The following is a 12575-nucleotide window of genomic DNA, read 5'->3' as shown; positions in this document are numbered from 1 at the left end:
TTTTATTCTGTGTGTGTGTGTGTGTGTGTGTGTGTGTGTGTGTAAGTGGACTATAGTTCATCTATTCAACTAAATTTATTTAAGCCTTTGTGTTCAGTACTGATTGGCTTTTGGGATACCAGGATGTATAAGAGTATAAGAAAACTCATTGTCTAATGGGAAAAAATAGGTTTAAATGCTAACACAAGGCACTTAGGTATTTTATTAAACCAGAATTTTTTTATTTTAAGAAAAGAAAAGTTTTCTGCATAAATACCAATCACTGAAAACAAAGCTTTAATGTGAGCTGGTCTCAAAAGGCCAGAGTCATGGGACTTTTAGAACCAGGCTTTTGGAATAAGCTAATACAACTATCATGAATAGTTTCTTGTCCTGTGAGGGATGGAGACTATTACTGATGATGTTATAATCTTCTAGCCTAAAGCTGTGCTAAATCCATCTTAATTTTAAAGCCACTACATGACCTGACATAGCACATGGTGGGCCATCTGCCTGAAATGTTTTTTCTCTATTTTCTTTGAAAACTTAGTCTCATAGGACTCCTCCTCATACTCCTTTTTCCACAAATCTATGTCTTTTATTAACTGTAATCATATTTTTTATCTTTTTGCCTCCCTCATTAACTTGTTTAAGATAGAGATTGTACCTTTATTCAGTGGTAGGTAAACAGGCATGTCATAAGCCCTGAATGAGTTAGAAGGAGAAATGAAAGCTATCATATTATAAAAATTAGAAATAGCTATAAAATATAATTTTGAGAGCACAATGACACATTTCTTAACATTTTTGCGGAAAATAAATCCAAACCAAAACACCCCCCCCCCAAAAAAAAAACACTAAACAAAACAAAACCCAAGCAGAGATTAGTCTTGCCCTGTGCCAACATTATTTGAAAACTTATTAGTTGGAGGTTCCTGGTTTAAATAAAGGAAAAACACTAAGAGAAACAAAGCGTTTTAGACCAACAACTACCAAATTTTTTTGTAACCTTTTTTCTCTTGGATATGTCATGACATATTTTAGTCTCTGACCAGTAGCTCTCTCTCACCACCTCAAATGACAGTAATCTGGGCTTTGTATAGGAACTTCTGGGCAAATCCTGAGGACAGGGTGGAAATACCCCATAAAAAAACTAGGAATTCTGATCTAGTTTGGTGGTGAGGGTGGGAATAGAGGTCAATCCCTCTGTAAGATCTATAGATTTTCACGATTAGCCAAGTATTAGGAAGGCTTCTGTTTCCAAAGAAATTCTTTGTCACGTAAACCAAGGCCACTGAGATGAGAAATACTTGGAGATGTGACCTCCTCCTCCCATGTCTGTCTTTTCTTTTCTTTCTTTTTTATTAAGAGCTGTACTTATGCTGACATTGTGATACATGTACCTGTAAGGTCATCCGTGGGCCAGGACCCCAGCTGGCATGCCTTGCAGGTGTACTCATCAGAGACATACTCATTCTCTTTACATGGCGTGCAGGTCCAACAACAGCTGACTTCTCCCTTCCGGATCACCTAAGGCAAATATTTAAAAGTCTTATTATTTCTTTGCATAGATAAAAATCCAGCAATCTTTTATTCAGATGTACTGCTTTGCAAAGCAGAAAAGGCTTTCACACAAATTATTTCAAATGTTACCAGACAGGCAGTATAAGTATTAATATTATAATTATACAATTAAAGAAACAAGCTAAATGACCAGTTCAACATCATAAAACTGGTTGGTGATAGGGTCAATAATTATATTAAATGCAAGTCTTTGGATAATTAGCTTTAGATACCTGTATTTAATTAAGTGCCTGTGTTTGTGCTCACATATAGATACACATGTATCTACATAGGTTTGCATGTAACTGAATTTTACTGAGGCTGTACCCCTTTCCCTCAAATTAAGAACTTTTGCTCTCTGAATTAAACTTGGCTCTACTCCACTAGTTGAAAATTGTTAGCAAAAAACAACAACAACAAACAAACGTCGTATATATGCTACAGTTAAAAAACCTGTCCATTGATAAAAAATAATTAGAAATTTTTATTGAATGAAAAGACAAAATTTGAACTCTTTTGGAAGGTCACTTCTTGGTCTCTGTTTCTACTAAAAATCTAGTTCAATAATTTAGCCCATTCCTTATTCTAGGAGCTTTGATATGCTTGGGATGAAGGTAGATATGAATAAAGTCATTAAGACTATTATATACCTCTTCATCTATTTAATTTTTTTTTTTGAATTATTTATTTATTTATTTTTTTGTTACAGATATTTTACCGTTTTACCCCATTGGCACCCCCCCCCACCCCTCATCCACCCTGTCCCCGGCTTAGTTGTCCATGTCCATTGGTCATGCATACATGCATATAAGTTCTGTGGTTTATCTCTTCCCACCCCCCCCACCCCCAATCCCCTCTCCTGAGGGATGTCAGTCTGTGCCCTACTTCCATGTGTCTGGGTCTACTGTATTCCTCAGACTGTTATGTTCATTATATCCCGTATATAAGTGAGATCATGTGGTATTTGTCTTTTTCTGCTTGGCTTCTTTCACTTAGGATAATACTTTCCAGGTCCCTCCATGTCGTCTCAAAGGATAAGAGATCTTTCTTTCTTACCGCTGCATAGTACTCCATCGTGTATATGTACCACAGCTTTTTTATCCATTCGTCTACTGGTGGACACTTGGGCTGATTCCAGATCTTAGCTATTGTAAATAGTGCTGCTATGAACATGGGGGTACATATATTCTTCCTGATTGGTGTTTCAGGCTTCTTAGGGTATATTCCCAGCAGTGGGATCACTGGGTCAAATGGAAGTTCAATTTTTAATTTTTTGAGGTAGCACCATATTGTTTTCCATAGCAGCTGCACCAGTCTGCATTCCCACCAGCAGTGTATTAGAGTCCCCTTTTCTCCACACCCTCGCCAACACTTGTTGTTTGATGATTTGTTGATGGCGGCCATTCTGACAGGTGTGAGGTGATACCTCATTGTTGTTTTAATTTGCATCTCTCTGATGATTAGTGATGTTGAGCATTTCTTCATATGTCTCTTGGCCATTTGTATGTCCTGTTTGGAGAGGTGTCTATTCAGCTCCTCTGCCCATTTTTTATTTGGGTTCTTTGTCTTCCTTTTGTGGAGTTGTATGAGCACTCTATATATATTGGAAATTAACCCCTTATCTGATACATCATTGCAATGATGTTCTCCCATACAGTGGGTTGCCTTTCCATTTTGATGATTGTTTCTTTTGCTGTGCAGAAGCTTTTTAGTTTGATGTAGTCCCATGTGTTCATTTTCTCCTTTATTTCTGTTGCCTTAGGTGATGTATCAGTGAAAATTCTGCTCCGTATGATGTCCAAAATTTTGTTGCCTACATTTTCTTTTAGAATTTTCATGGATTCATGGGTCACATTTAAGTCTTTTATCCATTTTGAGTTTATTTTTGTGTATGGTGTAAGTTGATGGTCTAGTTTCATTTTTTTGCATGTAGCTGTCCAATTTTCCCAACACCATTTATTAAAGAGGCTGTCTTTATTCCACTGTATGCTCTTGCCACCTTTGTCAAATATTAATTGGGCGTATTGCCTTGGGTCCATTTCTGGGTTTTCAGTTCTGTTCCACTGGTCTATATGCCTGTTCTTGTGCCAGTACCAGGCTGTTTTGGTTACAGTCGCTTTGTAGTATAACCTGATATCTGGTATTGTGATCCCACCTACTTTGTTCTTCTTTTTCAAGATTGCTGTGGCTATTCGGGGTCTTGTTTGGTGCCATATGAACTTTTGAAGTATTTGTTCTAGTTCTATGAAATATGTCGTTGGTATTTTGATGGGGATTGCATTGAATCTATAGATTGCTTTGGGTAGTATGGACATTTTAATGATGTTAATTCTTCCAATCCATGAACAGGGTATGTGCTTCCACTTTTTTATATCTTCCTCTATTTATTTTTTCAATGACCTGTAGTTTTCTGCAAATAGGTCCTTTACTTCTTTGGTTAAGTTTATTCCTAGGTATCGTAATTTTTTTGGAGCGATGGTAAATGGGATTGTTTTTTCAGTTTCTCTTTCTGTGAGTTCATCATTGGTGTACAAGAATGCCGTCGATTTCTTGACATTAATTTTGTATCCTGCTACTTTGCCAAATTCATTTGTTAAGTCTAATAGATTTTTGATGGAGTCTTTAGGGTTTTCTATGTACAATAGCATGTCATCTGCAAATAATGACAGTTTCACTTCCTCCTTTCCAATTTGGATCCCTTTTATTTTTTCTTCATGTCTGATTGCTGTGGCTAAGACTTCCAGTACAATGTTAAATAAGAGTGGCGAAAGTGGACATCCCTGTCTTGTTCTTGTTCTTAATGGAAATGTTTTTAGTTTCTGTCCATTGAGTATGATGTTGGCTGTAGGTCTTTCATATATGGCCTTTATTATGTCGAAATATGATCCCTCTATTCCTACATTGCTGAGCATTTTTATCAGAAATGGATGCTGGATTTTTTCGAATGCTTTTTCAGCATCTATTGATATGATCATGTGGTTTTTATTCTTCATTTTGTTTATGTGGTGTATCACGTTTATTGATTTGTGAATATTGTACCAGCCTTGCATCCCTGGAATGAATCCCACTTGGTCATGGTGAATAATTTTTTTGATGTATTTCTGGATCCGATTTGCTAATATTTTGTTCAGGATTTTGGCGTCTATGTTCATCAGGGATATTGGCCTGTAGTTTTCTTTCTTCGTAGTGTCTTTTTCTGGTTTTGGAATTAGAATGATGCTGGCCTCATAGAATGTGTTTGGAAGTCTTCCTTCTTCTTGAATTTTTTGAAATAGTTTGAGGAGAATGGGTGTTAGTTCTTTTTTGAATGTTCCGTAAAACTCCCCCGTGAAACCATCTGGGCCTGGGCTTTTGTTTGCTGGGAGAGTCTTGATTACCTCTTCAATTTCCTTAGTTGTTATTGGTCTGTTCAAGTTTTCTATCTCTTCCGGGAATAGTTTTGGGAGACTGTGTGTTTCTAGAAATTTGTCCATTTTGCTTAGATTGTCGAATTTGTTGCCATATAGTTGTTCATAGTAGTTGTTAACGATCTTTTGTATTTCCGTGGTGTTGGTTGTTACTTCTCCTCTTTCATTTCTGATTTTGTGTATTTGGGTTCTCTCTCTTTGTTTCTTGGTGAGTCTAGCTAAGGGTCCATCAATCTTGTTTATCTTTTCGAAAAACCAGCTCTTTGTTTCATCGATCCTTTGAATTGTTTTTTTGGTCTCTATGTCATTTATTTCTGCTCTGATCTTTACTATTTCCTTCCTTCTACTTGCTCTGGGGTTTTCTTTTTGTTTGCTTTCTAATTCTTTAAGTTGTGAGGTTAGACAGTCAATTAGAAATTTTTCTTGTTTTTTTTGAGGTAGGCCTTTAGTGCTATGAACTTCCCTCTCAGAACTGCTTTCGCTGCATCCCATAGATTTTGTGTTGTTGTGTGTTCATTTTCATTGGTTTCCAGGAAGTTTTTAATTTCTTCCTTGATCTCCTCGGTGACCCATTCATTGTTTAATAACATGCTATTTAGCCTCCATGTGTTGAAATGTCTTTGCATGTTCTTGTTGCAATTGATTTCTAGTTTCATGCCATTGTAATCTGAGAAGATGCTTGATATGATTTCAGTCTTCTTGAACTTGTAGAGATTTAGTTTGTGTCCTATCATGTGGTCTATCTTTGAGAATGTCCCATGTGCACTTGAGAAGAATGTGTATTCTGTAGTTTTGGGGTGTAATTCTCTGTAGATATCTATTAAATCTATTTGGTCTAGAGCTTCATTTAGAGTCTCTGTTTCCTTGCTAATTTTTTGCCTGGAGGATCTATCCAGTGCTGTCAACGGGGTGTTGAAGTCCCCTCCTATGATTGTATTGTTGTCGATTTCTCTTTGGAAGTCCTCCAGAAGATTTTTAATATATTTTGGTGCTCCTATATTGGGTGCAAATATGTTTATCAAGGTTATATCTTCCTGTTGGATAGATCCTTTCAATATTATGTAGTGGCCGTCTTTGTCTCTAGTTATGGTCTTCATTTTGAAATCTATTTCATCAGATATGAGAATTGCTACCCCAGCTTTTCTTTGCTTTCCATTTGCTTGGAAAAATTTTTTCCATCCCTTCACTTTCAACCTATATGAGTCTTTTGTTGAGAGGTGGGTCTCTTGTAAACAACATATAGATGAGTCATGCTTTCTTATCCAATCAGCTACTCTGTGTCTCTTTATGGGAGCATTCAATCCATTTACGTTTAAGGTGATTATTGATATGTACTTATTTATTGCCATTTTTGTTTAGTGTGGTTCTATTTTTCTTCCCATTTCTACTGCTAATTACAGCAGTCCTTTTAACATTTCTTGCAGTGCTGGTTTGGTGCTAATGTATTCCCTTAGCTTTTTTTTGTCTGGGAAGCTCTTTATTTGATCTTCTATTTTGAATGATAGCCTTGCTGGGTAGAGTAGTCTTGGATTCAGATTCTTGTTTTTCATGACTTTGATTACTTCATGCCATTCTCGTCTGGCCTGTAGTGTTTCTTGTGAGAAGTCAACTGAAAGCCTTATGGGGTTCCCTTTGTAGGTAACCTGTTGCTTATCTCTTGCTGCTTTTAGGATTCTCTCTTTGTCTTTAATTTGTGGCATTTTAATTACTATGTGTCTTGGTGTGGGCCTGTTTGGGTTCTTCTTACTTGGGACTCTCTGTGCTTCTTGAACTTGAATGCCTTCTTCCTTCACCAAATTAGGGAAATTTTCTCTCACTATTTTTTTGAATATATTCTCTATCCCTTGCTCCTTTTCTTCTTCTTCGGGGACTCCTATGATGCGAATATTATTACGTTTCCAGTTGTCCCATAGTTCTCTTAAGCTGTCTTCCTGTTTTTAATAGTTTTTTCCTTTTGTTTTTCTGATTGGTTGATTTTTTTTACCCTGTCTTCTAATTCACTAATCCGGTCCTCAGCTTCCCCTACTCTGCTTTTTAAACCTTCCAATGTGTTTTTCATTTCGGATATGTCATTTTTTATCTCTTCTTGTTGGTTTTTAATTTCCATTTGGCTTATTTTCAGTGTCTCTATGTCCTTACTCATGCTGTTTAGCTTCCTCAAGATCATGGCTCTGAATTCTAGCTCTGTTAACATGCCTAATTGCTCCACATTGATCTCATCTTCGGTGGAGGCGTCTTGCTCTTTCATTTGGCTTCTGTTTCTGTGTTTCACCATTTTGCCTATCACTGTGGGCTTTGGAGCCTGTCAAGTTCTCCCTGTGGGTGTTGGTGTTCTGCTGTTTGTGGCTCCCTCTCCGGGATGGAGTCAGTGTCCCTCGTTGTATGGTCCTCGCAAGCTTCTTTTCTGTTGGTTTTTCCCGTCGATTTGTCTGTGTTATAGTTGTAATTCCAGTTTGGTTCTGGGAGACGGTCTGTGTAGCTCCATTCACTCCGCCGCCATTTTTCGGTCTCTTTGCAGAGGCATGACTTCACAAGCCATTCTTGTGTATCAGTTTGAGAAGGACCCTCACACTGTCTCTTCCACTCCAAATGCCAAGTTTGGTCGTCTGTACAGTGAGCGTCTTCTTGCAGTGGCTAAGGCGGGCTTGGGGCTGGAGGCTGCACCTCACAGCTGAAGCGACTTGCTCTGCAGTCAGCCTGTGTGTTGCTGCTCTCAGCCTCCAAACTTCTTCAAGCAATGCTATTTTATCGACTGCCTCTCTACCCATCTATTTAATTTTTTTACGGCAATAAAAAAGAAAATTAATTTAACAGCTGGAAAAGTTCCAGATGCTATTCTTTGGAAATGGATGTCTTTTTCTCCCCAACCAGTGGTACATGGATAGCCTCTGTGGAATAGATGTGCCATTCATTAAACATTCCTATAAACAATGAAAACTGTGATTAATAATCAGCAGTGACCAGACACAGTAATGATTACACTCTATTTCCTTTCTTAGATGCTGACTCTATTAAGGAGCTTTGCTAATAACAATGTCTAGATATAGCCAAATACAATTGTAAGGTGGCATCTCTTTCTTATTTTGTACCATCCCTTGTACTAACTCTTAACACTGCAATGATACAAGTAGGGAATGGTGACAAAAAGAGCCTAAAATGTTATTTCCTTAAAATAACCAGAGTTTCTGGGAAAATTGCTAATTAGACCTGTTTACTCAAGGTAAAGTATTCTTCCTAATAATATTGACTATTTACTGGCTATTTAGTGAATAACATATGTTATCTATGAAAACATTAGAACAACTCTGTATAACAAAGCGGGTTTTATTTTCTTCTTATTATTATTTTTTTTCCAGGGAGAAAATGGAGGCATAGTGAACTTACACAACATATACGGGTAAATGAAGAATCTAACAGTGGCGATTGGACTTCAAGGCTAATGCTCTTAAACACTGAACCTTATTAGTCTGTATAAAGATTGAGTTCATGATATTGTGGAAGATGTAGAGGAAAGAGTACTGGCCTGGGAATCAAGAGGCACCACAGCTGCAGTTTACTTATATCCACCAAGTAGTTGTATATCCTCCCAGCTGATCCTGTTTCTTCAAACCAAGACCATTGCTTTTTCCCTCCCCCTTCTTTTACAAAAATGTATCTTTATTGTTGAAAGTATTACAGATGTCCACCCATTTTTTTCTCCCCATTGACACCCTCTTGTCCGCTCCTCCCCACCCAGGCCTTCACCGAACTATTGTCTGTGTCCATGGATTATGCATATATACACATAGTTATTTGGTTAATCTCTTCCCGCCCCCTTCCACCCCCTTTCCTCTGAGATTCCTCAGTCTGTTCTATGCTTCCATGTCTCTGGATCTATTTTGTTCGTCAATTAATTTTGTTCATTATACCACTGCTTTTTAAATATACCTCCTTTATAGAGTTTCCTGAGGATTATGTTTTAATGCTGTAAAATATAACAGCTAAAATTAAATGCCACTTAAGTTTTTTAGAGATTAATTAATGGACAGCCCGAACAAAGTCAAAGCACATTGATATATAAAACATTATAAATGGAACTAATTCACCAATAGTCAAAGTCTAACGAAAACCTGTCTAGATGGATAGTATGTAATTTCTGCACAGGTCTCTGTTTAGTAAATACAGCACTGTATTTACTAAGATACAGTCAGGAATCTTGCTCCAATAAAAGGAACATAAAGATTAAAAAAGATCACAATGGCCCGGACAGTGTGGCTCAGTGGATGAGCATTGACCCATGCACCAAGAGGTCACCGGATCAATTCCCGGTAAGGGCGTATGCCCAGGTTTGCGGGCTCAATCCCCAGTAGGGAGTGTGCAGGAGGCAGCTGATCAGTGTTTCTCTCTCACATCATGTTTTCATCTCTCTCTCCTTTCCTTTCTCATAGAGTAAAATAAGATAAAATTAAATAAAATAAAATGGTATAGACCGATGCATGTTATGAAGAAATCTCCATTACAGTCATTCAGCATTTTGAAGTTACATGTTCAAACTGTATTGTTGTGAAGAGTCAAAAAAATGTCCATGTGGTAATTTATACAGGACAATATTTCTACAGGAAGAACTGGAAATTGCAAACAGTTGATATTCTGAATGAGTCCATAAATAATTTCACATGAAATGTTTAACTGCAAGATGATTGGCCAAGATGCAGACTTTTCTGCAAAGGACTAGAGAGAATATTTTAAGCTTTGTAGGACATACAGTCTCTATTGAAATTCAGCTATGTACTATAGCAACCATATGAAAATGGCCATAGAAAATACATAAACAAATGCGTATGGCTGTAGTCAATAAACCTTTATTTACAAAAATAGGCAGGAGGTCAGATTTGTCCTGTGGGTCATAGCTGACCAACCCTTGTATACCATAACAAATCATGAAGACATGTTCAGGTACTGCATAAGCCATTGGGCAATTTAGCAGATATTAATACATTTATATTTATGTTATTCTTCCTTCTGGTTTTATGCTCACTAAATCTTCATAACGACCCTTTGAGGACTTCAACAATTGACACTGAGATATTCAATAAATGATCTAACGTGTTCTAAACAGATTGAAGGTGAGGTTGATTGAAAAGAGCAAGACCAACCGTGCTAAATATTTGCAGTGCCTGAAACATCTTGTAGTAGTTCAATAACTATTTGATTAATAAATTATTTATAAATATATATTTTTTTCTCCCCTAGGGCATTGTATCCCAATTGATAAGCTCTTTTTAATTTTTATTATACCTTCATCTTCCTCTTTCACTGCATTATTTCCTGTAAATGTGGCCAGACCTCATTTAGTATAAAAGTAGCTTTTCATTATCCTCAGTCTGCAAGGCTATTCCTTTACTTGCTTTTCTCCATACATTTCTTATTGCTCAGTTATTGTTCTATCCTATTCTGTCTGGCAGGCTTCTGTTTCCAGAAGACCCCAAGTGAAGGGCTAACCTCAATTCTCATGTCTTTTCTTTAGTCTTTCTTTTCCTTAATCTCTCTCTTCCGTTGATGACCATTTTACATGACACTGTGCTCTCTGGTTCTCTATGTGTCCCTGACCCTCTTCCCTCTCACAGTCTACCTTTTCTTCTTGCAGATCTTTTTCAAGGTCTCTGCTATTCTTTGCTGCGTTTTTGGTAAAAGTATTATAGATGTCCTGATTTCCCCTCCATTGACCCATAAGGTCTCTATTCTTGATGCTCATTTATTTTATTTTTGTACTTTGTGGTGCAGGGACCTCATCTACTCAAACAGCTTCAACTTTAGCTCTGTTCAATTAATTTCCAAATCTGTATCTTTAGCTTTATTTCTCTTTGTTATAAACCAATATTTTCTATCACTGACTAGATCTCTCAAAACCAACAGGCCCCAAACTAACCCATTGCCTTTCTCTGAAACCATTTCCATTTTTTCCATTTCTGACAATGATACTTTCTAGTTACTAAAATTCAGAATCACAGTTGATTGTCTCAGACTTCTTTCTCTTCTCCAACCCTCCATCCAACTGGTAGCCAGGGCTGGTTGAGTCTACCTCTAAAATGTTCATCTCAAACATCTCCTTGCTCCCTTTCCATTCTCACTGTTTCTTCTACAATTCACGGCTCTGTCATCCCAGTGTTCTTCTAACTTGTCTCTTCTTTTATTATTTATTTTTCATAACTCTACTCATGAATCTTCACCCACTATAGCCCAGCATATGTCAATATCTTGGTCAACATTATTCTTAGACTCCTGGTTAATAAAAATTAAGTTCAAGCTATTTAGAATGACATTCAAAAGTCTCCATAAATATTGATTCAATCTATCATTCCAACTTTCTCTCTTACAATAAAACTTTAAAACATACCCAAGATTATTTACTGTTATTTTAGAACAATCAGCCACTTTTATCCTTTTCCTGTTACTGTTCCTTTACTGGAACAATAATTGATTATTTGCCATTGTTTTTCTCTAAAATAATATCCATTGTTTTTGGTGCAATGTCTGACATTATAGTCAGAAGAAATCTCTCCCTTTCCCTTTTTTAAAATTTTTTTTATCCTCACCCGAGGACATTTTTCCATTTTTTACTCAGATAGAGCAGGAAGGAGAGAGAGGAAGAGAGAGAAACATCGACATGAAAGGGACACATCGAGTGGCCGCCACCCACACCAACCAACCAAGGCCGGGGACAAACTGCAGCCAAGGTACATACCCTTAGCAGGAACTGAACCCGGGTCTCCGTGGACCGCAGGCCGACGCTCTAACCGCTGAGCCAAACCGGCCAGGGCTCTCTCCCTTTCCTTTGTATGAACTTACATTGCTCCATTTTTTTCTTTCTTAATGAAGTAATTGCATTTTATATGATGTTACTTATCTGTGCTCATGATAATTTTTCTCAGCTAGATTATAAATCTTCTGACAGTAAAGGTATTTTATTTAATTATGCCCATTGATATAAACTATTACATTAATAAAAGTTTGATAAATATTTGTTAAGATAATTATAAATTAATGTAATTTCCAACCGTGAACTATTTATTCCTAGGAAGCATGTCTTTAAAGGCTTACATGAATAGTAAGGGTGTGGGCAAACATGACTCATCAATTGGTTCAGTGAGTCCAAGTACTAAGACTATTGTGGGTCATATCAGATATCACAAGGAATTAATGAGAAAAAAGTAAAAAATGTAATTTCTGACATTAGAAGCTTACCATATAAAACAGGTATCTAAAAATTTAAACAACAGCCAAAAATAATAAACTCTTTTGAATTTACAACAAAAATGAAACAAACATGGGCTCCATTTTACCTTTATCTGGCCCTTCTCACATGGTTCACTGCATACAGATCTGATGATGGTGTTTTTCTTGGACCATACTTCGTCATCATCCATTTTTAATTCTCCATTGTCCCAGCTCCCAACATTGATATAATCAAAATAATCTTTTCCCATTTCCTTGAAATTCATTATTTCATACCTTAGGAATAAGAATATAATAATTATTCATCTAACAATATAAAATTTCAGCTATGAAAAACAATAGATTTCATTCCCAAACAATGCATCACTGTCATATCAGTGACACTAGAATTTTCTATGACAGTACACTAAC

The 12575-nt window shown here is 36.8% G+C and overlaps 1 protein-coding gene across 3 annotated transcripts in view; it reads right to left on the bottom strand.

Moving 5' to 3' along the window:
* Positions 1-12575, bottom strand: part of GRM5 (glutamate metabotropic receptor 5) — a 508001-nt gene that overhangs the window by 92591 nt on the left and 402835 nt on the right. For all 3 annotated transcript variants that reach the window (XM_036259412.1, XM_036259414.1, XM_036259413.1), the window contains exons 6-7: positions 12272-12440; positions 1383-1509 (exon numbers count right to left, since the gene is read on the bottom strand). In XM_036259412.1, coding sequence (XP_036115305.1) covers positions 1383-1509; positions 12272-12440 — 296 coding nt within the window. The remainder of the gene's footprint in view (positions 1-1382; positions 1510-12271; positions 12441-12575) is intronic.

Source organism: Molossus molossus, unplaced genomic scaffold (assembly GCF_014108415.1).
Source record: "Molossus molossus isolate mMolMol1 unplaced genomic scaffold, mMolMol1.p scaffold_m16_p_13, whole genome shotgun sequence".
NCBI classification, from domain to species: domain Eukaryota; kingdom Metazoa; phylum Chordata; class Mammalia; order Chiroptera; family Molossidae; genus Molossus; species Molossus molossus.
This window is presented reverse-complemented; position numbering and strand designations above follow the sequence as displayed.